General features: G+C 30.9%; 3 protein-coding genes across 5 annotated transcripts in view; 2 read left to right on the top strand and 1 right to left on the bottom strand.

Moving 5' to 3' along the window:
* The first annotated feature begins 105 nt into the window (after positions 1-105).
* Positions 106-8,550, top strand: LOC117163207 (gamma-tubulin complex component 2). Its single transcript, XM_033345272.2, has 17 exons — positions 106-309; positions 480-650; positions 735-879; positions 954-1,125; positions 1,195-1,338; positions 1,418-1,572; positions 1,695-1,823; positions 1,902-2,078; positions 2,157-2,331; positions 2,419-2,612; positions 2,694-2,904; positions 2,972-3,140; positions 3,237-3,411; positions 3,496-3,639; positions 4,171-4,248; positions 5,415-5,575; positions 5,814-8,550. Exons 1-17 carry the CDS (start codon positions 257-259, stop codon positions 5,893-5,895), a joined length of 2,535 nt encoding a protein of 844 aa, XP_033201163.2. The 5' UTR covers positions 106-256; the 3' UTR covers positions 5,896-8,550.
* pain (transient receptor potential cation channel family member painless) lies at positions 6,795-13,855 on the bottom strand. 2 transcript variants are annotated; one of them, XM_076627900.1, is made up of 3 exons: positions 13,738-13,855; positions 8,443-9,540; positions 6,795-8,362 (listed from the first exon to the last, which is right to left on the bottom strand). In XM_076627900.1, the coding sequence occupies exons 2-3, from the start codon at positions 9,530-9,532 to the stop codon at positions 6,795-6,797; spliced, it is 2,658 nt and encodes an 885-aa protein (XP_076484015.1). In that variant the 5' UTR covers positions 9,533-9,540; positions 13,738-13,855. The 2 variants fall into 2 exon arrangements, with proteins under 2 accessions (XP_076484015.1, XP_033201162.2); XM_033345271.2 differs by lacking the exon at positions 13,738-13,855 and adding an exon at positions 11,065-11,262.
* The window catches only part of LOC117163272 (uncharacterized), a 15,858-nt gene continuing 14,016 nt past the window's right edge, over positions 12,843-14,684 (top strand). For both annotated transcript variants that reach the window (XM_033345419.2, XM_033345418.2), the window contains exon 1: positions 12,843-13,038. The gene's annotated coding sequence lies outside the window, so the exon portion shown is untranslated. The remainder of the gene's footprint in view (positions 13,039-14,684) is intronic.

Here is a 14,684-nt window from a genome sequence, read left to right as displayed (position 1 = left end):
TACTCTTTTTTTGAAGTGGAAAATTTGGTGACATTCTCTCTTTAATTCATATCCTTTCGTACTTAACATAACCTAATTCATTTATAACCAATAATCAAGGTAAACAAATATTTCAAGTGATTAGTGAAACATAATTTTACTAAACGTATTTAGATATGCTAGAGCAACACTAGCGGTTATCTCACTTACGGTTATAATGGTACAAAAGCAATAAGTATTTTTTAAAAGAATGTAATATATTTATTAGCTTAGAACAATGAGCGAATTTAAATTACATCACTTAGTGGTTGAATTAATTGGATTACTCGGGTAAGTGGAGATGAAAAGTTTTATATTGATTTTTCATTGAATTTTTATTAACAAATCCATAAAGTTTGTTTCAATTTATTAATTATATAATTGTGCAATTGTGCATATTAAATTTAATTATATTGATTTTTAAATTATCCATTTTACATGATTATTTCTTTTATAATTAGCTCATCATCTGCACCAGAAAAGCACGTAGAGAGATTACAAAAAGAAGGGATACCAACGAGTGCAAGTGCTTTAACTATTGTTGCTTCGCAAAGTTCTATTTGTAATTTGGCAAAAAATTCTCCTATTCCTGAATTGTTTCTTCAAAAATATGAAGAATTGAAAGCAAAGAAGTTAGTAGTATTACAGATATATATGTATATGAGTTTAGTGAAGAATAAAGATAATAATAATTAAAATATCATATTTTTTTATAGGGTAGATTTGTTAGGTTTGTTTATTCAAGTATTGGAACTCATATCTGAAGATAAGGTATTAAAGGATTATTTGGCTAAAGGAGCATCAAATTTATCATCAATTTGTACAAAAAATGCTGCTATTACTACAGAGGATCTACCACAGGTTTTTCTTATTTTTTAAATACTAATTTGAAAATTATGTTATTTCTAATATGCATTGTATTGTGTACAATACAGATTTGTAAGAATGTGATTAAAGCTGCTGTCGAAGGAGAAAAGAAATTAAATAAACAAGTGTGTGCAATTACAAAGAAAACAGAGTCATCTGTAATAAAACATAACTGGGTTTATGAGAGGCCTAGAATAACATGGGACTTTTATAATGAACCAAATGCAATGCCCTGCCAAAGTAAATATCAATTTAAATAATCATTTAAGAAATTAATGATTAATTTATTAAGAGATAAAACGTTTATAGAAGTTGTACCAATAGTTTCTCAAGAATCTATATTACTTTGGGACATTTTATATTGCTTGAAAGGTATAGATGGAACTTATATTGTTTCTGAACCTTTGACAAGTCCATATGCAGTGAAGACATTCAACATATCTCCAGATGTTTGTAAGAAGAAATAAAAATATTTTTGTAGTAATTAGATGTGTAATCTGGACATTCATTTTTGTAACATTATCATTTTTAGGTATATCTTACAAACAATTGACACAACAGATATTACCCCTTGCATCTCATTATTCTATGACAGCTAGATTTGTTGAAGAAAAAGTTTTACCAGAAGATGGTCAAGTAAATCATGCTTTAAGAGGAGCTATAAAAAGTTTACTGAAAGATTATTTAGTATGTATAATAATATAAAATTAATTTGCTCCTTAGTTTAAATAATTTATTGTAAAATAATTGTAATCAGGTTGCACATTGGGTGCAAAGAATAAAATAATTCTATATTAAAAATTTTTCAGTTATTTGTTGTACAGTTGGAAATGGAACATGTACGAGGCAAATTAAATTTGCAAAAGTTGTGGTTTTACATTCAACCAACAATGTTCGCAATGTTTATTCTCTTTCAAATTACATCAACCATATGTAAAGTCAGTTGTAACATTCTTTTCTATTTTCTTTATATTTTAATATCATAAATTGACATATAAAAGCATATTTCATTTTAGGCGAATGCAAAAGGTGGTAAAGTGCTCAGTCTTTTGCATGAACAAGCAAATAATATTAATGGAGAAGCAAAGTTTAAGGAATTATCTTTGTTTCTTATACAAACAGCAAGTGTTCCATATATGCAAATATTAGAAAAATGGGTATATAAAGGAGTGATATGCGATCCATACGAAGAGGTAAGAACATCCATATTTATAAGCTATTCATTTATTTATTTCGTTTTAACCAAATCAATAAATTTTGTATAATTTCAGTTTTTTGTAGAAGATAATGAATTAATTCACAGAGAGGAATTGCCTATAGATTATTCTGCAGATTACTGGGAAAAAAGGTACACTATGAGACCAGAAAGAACTCCTACATTTCTTAATGAACAGGCACAAACAATTTTGAGAACTGGAAAATACTTTAATGTAATTAGACAGTGTGGTCTGTAATACTTATTAATCAAGCATGTTTCATATTCACTTTTACTATATGTAAAGACTCATAAATATTTAATACAATTCTATATAGGCAAGACAGTCCAATGGGGAAAACAAGAACCTTTAATTTATCAACATCAAGGGCAAAAATATATAGCTACTATTGATAGAGCATATTCTGAAGCTGCAAAGACCTTATTGGAAGTTCTTATTCACGAAAACGATTTAATGGGTCGGCTTCGTAGTGTAAAAAATTATTTTCTTCTTGCACAAGGAGATTTTGTGGTAAGCTTATACAACAAAATGTTTCATTAATGTATTGATATATTACCACTGTGTGTAAAGTTATATAATATTTAATCTTAGGTTCAATTTATGAATCTTTGTGAAACTGAATTAAATAAAAATATGTATGATATTGTCATTCATCGATTAGCATCTCTTCTTGAAGTTGCATTGCGTATGTCTACTGCAGACTCAGATCCATATAAGGATGATCTAAAACCAGAACTTTTACCATATGACCTTCAATTTCAAATGTTTAGAATACTCTCTATTCAAACCAGAGAAGAAAAAGGTATATTATTTTAATTTCTTTTTTTTTCGTTTCTTCATGTTGCTTATAATGAAAATTTTTGTTTTAGAGTATTGTTTTCAAACTGATAAGATCTTAACTGGCTTGGAAGCATTTGTATTTAATTATGACGTTAAATGGCCTGTTTCTTTGATACTCAACAGAAAAGCTATAGCTTGTTATCAGATGCTGTTCAGACACTTATTTTATTGCAAATATATAGAAAGACGTTTATGCAGGTTATAATATAATTTTGTAGTTGCTTAGGATTTTTATCTAATATTTCCATAAAAGTTTGCTTTGATACATTGCTTTGATTTTATATTGTTTTCCAGAGTATGGGTGAGCAATAAAATTGCAAAAACTTTTACTCACAATGCAGCAATGTCGTACAGACAAGCATTTTCTTTGAGACAAAGAATGCTGGACTGCATTCAACACTTAGCTTATTATATGATGGTTGAAGTTATAGAACCAAACTGGCTTACATTTTTAAGTAAAATGAGTAAGGTATGATTCGGCATTATGGTTCTTAAATTTTGTAGCTTAATGAATAGATTTTATTGAAATTCGAAATTTGAATTAAATGCATAGGTCAGTAACGTGGACGATGTTTTAAGTGTGCATCAAGATCTTCAAGATAGTTATTTGAAGGAGTGCATGTTAACAGATCCTGATCTTCTGGGCTGTATAACAGGAATTTGTGCTGCTTGTCTTGAATTTTGCAATTTTATGGAGGTAAGTGTTACAATCTTCTCATAGAAGTGTACAAAAATAGAAAAGGTAATCCTCAATTGCTATGTAATTGTGTACATATACGAGACATGCATATACTTAAAATACAATGAAAACAGTTTATCTAAGTTGCATTCTTTGTTTTGATTCAGATTTTTTCAAATATCTTTGTTCATTATTGATACCTCTAAAAGGGTGTAAGATAGGCGTTACAAATATTTTTTATAAAATTATTATGTAGAAATAAATAGCAAATATAACCGAAATATCTCTTAGTACCATTGCATTTGATATTTCCGTTGAAAATAATACGAGATGCATTATATAATTCAGATTTAAAACTGTCTGAACCACAAAACAGACCTGCATGTGATGTGCTTACTATTAATACATAATTATTGCCACTGGATAATTATAGTTTCATAGATTCCATACTCAGTGTCCATAATAAACGGTAAAATTCCACAACAAACATAAAACTGAAAAAAGACAGTTTAGTAGTAAACTGAATTTTAATATTTTACTAATGTTAAGCGTATGAGTCCATACTACATTGACGCCGAATTGACATCCATGATTGGTGCCTATCAGGAAGATGTCTATGATTCTGAGGTATATCCCCAAGATTATAACTTTGCTTCCATGCATCTGTGTAGCATTAGTATCATGAAGCTTTCCTTTTTTAGTAAATAAAAATCGTTTTATAGATCATGTCTATACGATATATGAGATTCAAATTCGCATGAATTATAGGTGTAATACAAATTGGACATAAATTTATTCAAAGATTTTAAGTTTTTTATTTGAATCTTGCAAGTAAGGAAAAGGAATGAATAGGTTTAAATCTCATTTCTTTTAGTTTAAACTTTTCTAGTAATACAAAGGAATGGTTAGATTTGACTTTTAATGTGTAGAATATTAAATTTAATGCCTCTCGATCACTAGTAAAAACATTATTTTTATCTTTTTCTATATATAGTCACATGTAATAACTTAATACTATCATGAACATTATCACTATTAACACTCATATTATCATCGCAATAACGGTGCGAAATCTTACCATTAGAATTACTTATTTAAGTATAATAAAATGAATGTTAGGAAATTTATACATAATAAAAATTATAATTGTATATGTAAATATTTCATAAGTCCCATTACATACATATTATATACATATATCTTAATTCAAACTTAGTATATGAATATATATGTACTACTTTAATAAATGGTAATGTTGCATGTAGATTTTGTCTTAAGCACATAATTGTTCATTTGTAAATGATACATAATAATAGTGATTATATATGCATAAACTAAGAGTAAAGTTATTATGTTTGTATATTAATTTTGGGATGCATGCAAGTCAGATATTGTAGCTTTCAATAGTCCTTTTGAATACTTGTTTATCTTTTGATATAAATAGTATATTAATTTCTACCCCAATTGTTGGAGATCATGGTTGTATAAGCATGATATATCATACTATGAATTACAACTTTTTATCAAAAAATTATATGTATCTATAATAAGCAGGGTTATTTTATTTTCAGCTACAGGTATACTAAATTTAAGTAATATGATGCATTTTTACTTTACAAATTTTGATCTGTAATGGTATATTTTACAAATCTCTTTCAGACATCATTGTGTACATTATATTCATTTTTTACAACGTATGCTTCTTAATCTTAGTTTTACAAAGGGTCTTGTACATTTATTTGTATGAAATGTAAAATTAATAAGGCTGTATGTTTTTGTCACTTATTTATTAGGACGAAGATGGAGATATCTACAAAGAGAATGCAGCCAGTTTTGAAGAAACTATCATATCACTGGATGAGAAATTTACTCAAGTATTAATTCGTCTTTTAGATAGAATATGTGATCTAGGATGTGATAATAACAATGAGAAACTTCTTAATGTCTTTTGTAGGTAAGTTACGTCGTAGAATTTATAAATACTTGTACTACAAGATATTCCACAAAATGCAATACCAGAGAATAAAAAAATAAATAATGATAAGTAATAAAATATTTTCAAGGAAAATGTTTACTAAAAATTATATTGCTTGATATTGCTGCATTTTATAAAGTACTTTATATATTTTTCGTATGACTCAAAAATAGAAATTTTCAACATTATCATTATATTTTATTATTTTTTTAATTAGGTTAGATTTCAATCTATTTTATACCGATATTTTGATACGACGTGGAAGAGAAAAGACTCTGCAAGAAGATGTTTCTGGCTAACAATTCAATACTCAAACTCGATGGAAGATTATATAAGCATATCTATATTTGTAACTTCTAATTAATTACATTGTAAAGTAATATTTCTCGCACGATATTTATATAGAATGCAATGGCGATTTGAAAAGATCGTGATCAGATAGTATGTTAAATCTGTCATTCGACCAATTTAAGATCTATATTAGTTCTTGAAATTTTCAAATCGCCTTCGTATTAAAACGTTCACAAAATTTAATAGTATAGTAATTCTAAAATTTATAGATAAACAAAATTCAGGTTAGTCATGCATTCAATATTTCATTTAAATTATTTAAATTCACCTTGAATAAATTTCTTGAAAACCATGTAAATCACTGAAATAAAGACTATTTTGTACATTTAAAAAATAAAATATATTTTATAAACATGAAAGATTTACAATGTTTATATTACAATATTTACATAAAAATATTTTTATAACAATCTTGTTTGTAAAAATATGTATCTTTTATATTTAACACTAGGTTAAATAATAACTCTAAAATCTTAACATAATATTGCTGTTCATAGCTGATGAGTCAACTTTGTCACCCGTTATCGTTGCTATAAATGAAGAGAATTCAGAAACAATTTCTTGATATCATTAAAAAAAGCGATAGGTAATATAGCTAATAGTATATAATTCGGTCTTAAAATTAGCCTCTATAAATATTTTAAAATGTGCTTTTAATTACACATAGAAAGATGTTGAATGATTTTATTTAGATAATTTATTAAATGTAATAAAAATATTACAATATAACATGAAATAAAACAAGTATAAAAATACAGTGCCTTTAATATAGTCACAAGTAGAAATCAACAACGTGTTTAATCGTTATATTTAAAAAAGCCGAAAGAGGAATAAATAGAACAATATTTTAATTTCCAACTTCTTCAACATTAAAATTATTATTCTCAATCTTTTGTTTAATGGAATTCAATATAATTTCCATCGTTGTGAATCTTCTTTCCAATTTCTCCAATTTATTGAACATTTTTTCATTATTTGATTCCTGACCTTTCCTCAATAAAACATCTTTAGCCTGTTTCATGATATACGAATCCATTTTGAAGGTAGGGAACACCTCGCTGGAGTCTTTATCGGATTTTACATTGTGATAAAACAAAATATCGTACGGTTCCACGCTCAATTTACCAGTACTCAAGTAAGTTGGAAAGAGAAGAACTTTCCGAACGAGGAACGCTAAGGGATTGTATTCAAAGCCATGCAAGAGACCATAACAAATTGAACATTGTGTCTTGCGTGTAAAAGGTGCTGGAACAACCAGATTTTCAATATGAGAAAGAACTTGTATCCTAGAAATTAATCCAACTAATTCTGCCTTCCCGAGGATCTTTGCTGTGTCGCTAACTGCCAAACCGTTCAGTAAATTGAACAAAACTATCACGATGAAGAAGATGAAGAAGGTGAAGATAAAACGGCTGAGAATCGGATGCGACACGAAGACAATCTCATTGGAGTCGAATTCTCCAGTGATCATGATGATGGTTTTGAACAGAGAGTATCCAGGATCTAGAAAGTGCTTCTTATCATCCTTAAAGACGACAAAGAAAGCAAACGCGAAACCTAGGACAAGAAATACATAAAGTAACAAAAAACGTACGAAGTTGAAAGACACCTTTTTGAACATCTCGATACCTGTGGACATTCGAGGATGCTTGCCAAGTAGGATCACCATTTCCAAAGCAGATAGTAATATCACAATAGCTGCAACTTGCATAGTTGCACCGCTTAAAATAACGAATCCTAATATTATCAACGCTATTTCGATCCAATTTTCAAAACTAGATACATAATGGCACGGCGATGAGAATAATTGAAGGATCTCCCTAAATGCAAACAATGCTGTTACGATACCAGTGAATATATGCAGAACGTAGATAGAAGTTGATCCTTTTATCTCCTCGTTTATCTGTACGCTCGAGTTCGCAGATATTTGCGAGTCTCTCATGATATAAGTGACCTGCAGAATGTATGTATTCAACAGAAGATAAAACAAAATGTAAAATGCTAAGTTTAGGTGCAGGATATGTCTTATTCGATGCCATTTTAGATATAAGAAAGAAGATAACAGAGGATGCTTTAATATATGTTTTAAGCCATTGTTGCTAGCGATGTATTGAAAAACATCCATTTCTCGTCTGTTCTGACTAATTGTATTTTTCTGTTGACTCATCGTGTAAGGGATGTCGTGAGGTACTAAACATTTGTAGTCAAATTCGATTGTATATTCGTTTGTTCGTTTTTTTCTAGCTTGTATGCAGTTATCGAAATATTGGGATAGAGTGGACACGGAAATATCTTCAACTGGTGGAACGCCGAAATTGTTCATGTGACCGATGTAGCTTCCTTTTTCAAGTAGCAATGTCACTGCTTCTCGACAGTCAGCCCTGGCTGCATAATGAAGTGGAGTATTTCCTTTGCCTATGTATTTTTAAATAGATGCTTGATTAAATAGACCTAAGTATAGAAATACATGTGCGATATATATATGCAACACTTACTATCTGTGCACCGAACATCCACGTCTTCTCTTTCCAGGATCAGATTTAAACATTTCAGTCTATCGTCCATGTTTCCCGACTCTTCTTTATCCGGTATACCAAGCTCTATGCAAGCCTTCAACAGTAAGTCACTCGTAACATCAACATCAGTCTCCAATATCTCACGAAGGATATGTGGCAAGCCTTGTTCAACCGCTAAATTCGCAGCTTTCTCCAAGTTACATCCAGTTCCTCTTGTTTTTTTCAATAATGTAATAACCGCATTCTTGAAGTTCCTTTCCACGGCCATTTCAATCAGATCCTTCGCTACGTTATTCACCGCCTCGTTTTCGACAATCTCCAAGCATTTTAAAAAATTTATCTCGTCATTAGCGTTTAAATAATACTTCAAGTCATAAACATTCACGCCTTGTTTCTCGACCGAGGGTAACTGAATATTTGGCAGCTTCTTCTCCAACACTTCTCTAGTCGTTTGATTGTTATAGTCCTTGTAAGTATCCAAATTGAGGACATGTGTGGTTTTTTCCAGAATCAGGTTCACCATGTCTTTTTGACCCTTCATTGCCGCCATATGCAAAGCGGTTAAACCTTTGTTATTGGGAATATTGGGACTGGCGCCTTTTTCCAGAAGCAACGACGCGCAATTCAGGTCATTCTTTTTCACCGCCATATGCAGAGCCGTTTGTTGTCCAGCCTCCAGGTTTGGATTTATTGTACGTTCGTCCAATAATATACTGAGGACATCCGCATATCCATTTTCGGTAGCGAAGTGAATCGGTCCACGGTTGTGGGCTTCGTTCACCCTGTTTACCTTCGCACCTTTTTCCAATAGAAACTTCACGAACTCCGGGAGACCATTCTTGCAGGCAATGTCCAAGCAAGTTTCGTTCGATCGATTCGGATAAGCATAGTTTACGTCGATGATAGCTGGTTGTTTTTTTAAACTCTGCTCAACAAGGCACTTGAAGTGTTTAATGTTCTTGGTTCGTAGGTAGTTTAGGAGTAGCCTGTATATGGTTTGAGATTTTGTAGAATTCGTAGTGTAATCATGTAGAAGGTGCATTTCCAAGTTTTCGTCCTCAGGTTCCATATTTAGGCCTATAAATAAATCATGTACACTATTAACATCAAAAGGTCTAAAATATCTCATTAATAAGTGTACAAAAATTGAGTTTCTTCATTAACCTGAAACTAGAATATCTTTAAACGCCCAAAGCATACATCTGATTATAATGTACGATGCAGAACGAGACTAAAGAAATAAACCAAAATGGAACATGAAGTAAACACGATTACCCTACAAGTTATTTTATAAATCGAAATGTTCAGGTACAGAGTGCTATAAACTTTTTCTTGAGAATGGTTCATAAGTAAAGATATCGTAGCCCCTTTTATTTGTTAAAATATAATTTTAATATGAGTTTTGATGTATTTCGCTTTTGATACGTAAATGCCGATAAATTTCGTATTATACGTATGGAATAAAACAGAATATTGCACGACAAGTATGTCAAATATTCAACGTATAAGGAGTATAAATCATTACAATACAGTTCCAGCAATGATGTCATTTAACGTGTGCTTTACCGGAGTTAATAAAGATATCACATTACATTAATTCCTTTGCACGTATCTATTTCAGAAGTTTACTACTTATTACTCGTGATAGGTTAAAGGAACAATTCTGGAATTGTATTAAATTTATAATATTAAATTTAGAATGAATTTGAATATGTCAAAAGTGATTATTCGTTTCCCGAAACGCAGGCAGGATATTTATCATGCATGGAAGCGGACGTACTGTCCGGTTGCGTTTCCTGTCAGTAGCATTAATTCAAGTTCAGACAAACTAGGAACATTGACATAGGCGTTGTTGAATTGACCACTGCACTATCATTGTACTGAAACTGATGTTACAAGATTTGTTATCAACGATGGAATATCAAATGCTATTGTAGAACAGTGAATAAAGATAATTATCGCTATTGTAACATGCGAAAATAACGATTAAATCATAGGACATTGACTGAACACTTAATTTATTCATGTTTTATTAATTACTTTGCTACTATCGGGGCAGTGAAAACTCAAGTGAATCATGAGATGAAAGGTAAATAAGATAAATAATGTAACGTTATTCGTATCGAAGCAATCGATAATTTCATACGATACAGAACCATAAAGGAGTAAAATAAAAAGTTATTCGATCGATTGTCTATATGTGTATTTATTGAAATTACACACTGCTGATCGAAGGATTGGAATGATAATATTTTATACGATAAAATTTCTTTTGAATTGCATCGTTCAATTTTGGAAAAAAGTGAAGTAATCTTATATGTCTAGACGGTAGTGTAAATATTTCAATCCTTAATTAATTAAATTAAAATTATTTTAAAATTAGTAAGTGAAATCATACAAAATTTATAAGCTGTAATTACTTGTTTTACATTAAATTCATTGGTTAATTTAGAATCATTGGATTCCCTAAATTAAGATATAGCTAATTAATTCATAATCACACTTTTGTATTAAGCCTCCCTATATACTATTTAATACAATCTCAAACATGAACGCTATGGTATTAAAATCTCTATATGATCAACACAATAAATGGCGTACCTTGCAGTTTGTTGAGGCCCACTTGTTACAGGCAGAGTATACCCGAGTATATTTGAATGATCTATTGTACCAATAGATCACTAGATGATAAATGTAATGATGTAACACTTTCTATGAACAGGGATAATAAACTATACACCTACAACGATGATGCAAAGGAAACGAGAATCCCTTGACGATCTTGGTCTATCATACACACGACTAACTTGTTAGAGCCGCTTTTGCTGACCAGTTCTGTGCATCGTGATGTCAGCATAGCTGGGGAGAGGGAAATTATCAAGTGTCAAGCAGTACCCATAGCGGCTCTAGGGAATGTATGCTTCTCGTTCAATACTAATTGACGTATTAATTGTTAAACGTTAAGTCCTGAATAAATATTGAAATGTTTTTGGGAATTTAATATGATCTTAGATACTATGATATGGAATTTAGAAAACGGCAATTATGTAAAACAGTCTAATTGATGTAGTTAATCTGGAAAAATGATCAAGGTGTATAAAAAATAATGACTGTGATAAGATCCACTTTCAACATTAATAAGAAAATAGAAATATTTGCAATGTACAATTAAGAGTATTATCATATTAACATATTATACTACCAGTTTATTATATACTAGTTATATACTAGTCACAAGTGGGAGAATAAAAATGGGGGATTAAGATAATAATTTTTCATTTAAAAGAAGCTAATTCTAATTGTTAGGAAGTAAACATGTACTTATATAAATCTCTTCGAAGTTGAGAGACATAATAATGTACTATTAATAGTTATTAATATATTTAATCGCGATTATGTTTGTCTGCATAGACGCGATGTTTTAAAGCACAATTGCAAATAACACTACATGTTTATCGATTCCTAATCCGTATCTATCCATATCTATCTACTCCTATATCGTATTAATTTTTTACCTGTGTATTTGACGACTAAGAGCGGAAGCATGTTTTACATTCACTTGTGTATATCGTCACTTAAAACGATAACGTGAGCCCCTAATTTTAGCTGACTTTTGTCCTGAGCACACAGGATACAAGGCCAAAAGAGTCGAGGATGAAAACCAAGACCGTTAGGGTGCGTGGGTTGCGAAATACAGTATATATACATTCCCAATAAAGGAGCCAAGGAGAGATCTTTTTATGTAAATAGATGACAGGTTGCTTTCTAAAATGCAGCTTTTATATCAATATCTTGTTACTTTCCAAGAAGGAATCAAGTTATATATCTTAATTTCTTTTGTACTTAAGTTATTTCCTCCTTTTCCTATAATACATTAAACAATGTAATATTTTTCAATATGATAAATTTGCAAACTAATATTTAAAACTATAAATTTATTTTTACTTTATCTCCAGATAATTTTTGTTAATTTTAGTCATATTCGTGTTTCTTAAAAATTAACTTTCGCATTAAAAATTCGCATTAATCTTTTGCATTAGAAATTAATTTTTACTGAATTTCGCGGATATATAGGAAGCGTATATATATATCGTATAAAATATACATGGTAATCAGACTCAAAATAAAATCCAAGGTCCGTAACATAGCAATATGGTTCCTTTTTAATGTATAGTATTTTTCTTCGTGTTATTTAAATAAAAAAGAAAAATTCAAGGAGTGTCCAGTGACAAGGTTCGATTCCGAAAACAAGGGACCAAATTGGTTACCCGTTAAGGATAATCGTGGCGCAAGGGCGCATGCGCGAAATGATTCAAACGCAGTAGAGATTTAAGGATCGTGTGGTAGGGATAAACAAGCACATGCTGCGATAGCACTACGTTTAATTTAATCTTCAGTCGCTCAGAAACTCACGTCGGGTGCAGGTATCGCAATAACGAATCTAGTGCTTGTGTGTTTCTGTAATAAATATCTCTAACGCATTCGTGATTTGACCAATCAGCTTGTTATTGTTCACGGCTTTCTTTGAGAACCCAATACAGTATTTCATCAAGCTATACATTTCGCGAAATCAAGGTAAGTAACAGATTTAACACCTTGCTTTGTGACAGCCAATCACATTTATCATACAGATTGTAATTACAATTTAATAAAAACATTAGTTTTAATCTTTTGGGTTATGGGTTATTAAGTACAAACTAGGCTATTAAGTGCAAAAATGTGTAATTTTCAATATTGAATCATTTTGTATAGTGTTATAGCAGTACATACCAAATCTTTACTGAAATTTGTATTAAAAAAATTTTAAGAGAATAATCGAGATTTGATAAACATACTGTTAACTAATTAGGTGACGAACCGGTATTCTTGAATAGATTTCTAGAAACGTCAACCATCTTGCGTACATAAAGTTAAATATACGAACACGTATTTCGATATTAATGAAACTGTTTATGATGAAAATCTTATTATTATATCAACGAACTTTATTTTAAAAGTTGTTTAGTGTCAAATATAAAAACGAAATATAATTCAGGATATTTAATTAGTTAATTACGTAGAGAATGATAAGTAATATTAAACAATTAGTAGCTGAGTGGTCGATGATATAATAATTAAAATTTGGTAATTTCTATGGCAAAAATTAATTAGAAAAATTAATCTATTGGTAAAAATTTATCAATGCTGGAGATGTAGCTTTTTCTCATGTAAATTATAAAAGAAGATATTTTTCTTAATTAATTAAGTTGTTATACATATGTTTAAAGGACTCACTCGGGTTATTGTACTTCGATGCGATGTGTCCGTACTCCTAGCATTTGAAGCATTTGGTCACCCTTGCTTTTTGTTGGTCAATCCGTACTTAGGTGATTTTTGTTTTCGCATAGAAAGCATCCTCGCACCCGCTCCTGCGCTGCTTCGTCGCGACTTGTCCTCTTGGATCTTTCTTCAACTCGTTTGCTTTTCGTCTTCGTATTTTCTTTCATAGCTTCGGACATGGTAAGCTTCTCTTTTAACTTTCGAATGTTCTTGGCGCCATACACTATCACTTTGTTGATCTCTTCGTCACGAACTCCGGCGATGATGTATTTCATTATGGTCGAACTTTTCATACTCACTTGCTCCGCTATTTCTAACATCTTACAGACATACTCCTGGTATGAATCGGTTTCCTTCTTAGTTCCATGCAACAACTCTTTATGAACCTTGTACACGTCCACTTGTTGTTCAAATTCCGTACTCAGCATTTTCTTCGTTGTTTGCTAACTTGTACAACACCTTTCGTAGTCGACGAACAATATTGCCAAACCACGTAAAAGCTTCTTCGCGTATATTACGCGCTGCACATCAGTCCAATCGCAGAGATCGCACATCTCCTCAAACTCTGACAACTAGCTTTGCACATTGACGTTGTCGTCACCGCTGAACGTGTTCATGGACTCCTCCACGTCCCTAAATGTTAAAACATGCGCGACTTCTGCTGTCGACTCTCACGCGTGTTTCGAACAGATCGCGCTCTTCTTTATCTTCTTCTTCGTCTTTTTCGTCTTCGCCGTGCTGAATCTCCAAAGCGATGAAAACTCTTCGGCGGTCTTACAATTTTTTCTTCTTACCAATTGTTTTTAATTGTCGTCTTTTGAGTTTCTCTTTCAATTCTACAACTTTCATCGTTTCAATTCGCGTTAACTTATCGTTAACAATGCACCTTTCTTCAACATCAA

This window comes from Bombus vancouverensis, chromosome 2 (genome assembly GCF_051014615.1).
Source record: "Bombus vancouverensis nearcticus chromosome 2, iyBomVanc1_principal, whole genome shotgun sequence".
Lineage (NCBI taxonomy): Eukaryota > Metazoa > Arthropoda > Insecta > Hymenoptera > Apidae > Bombus > Bombus vancouverensis.
This window is presented reverse-complemented; position numbering and strand designations above follow the sequence as displayed.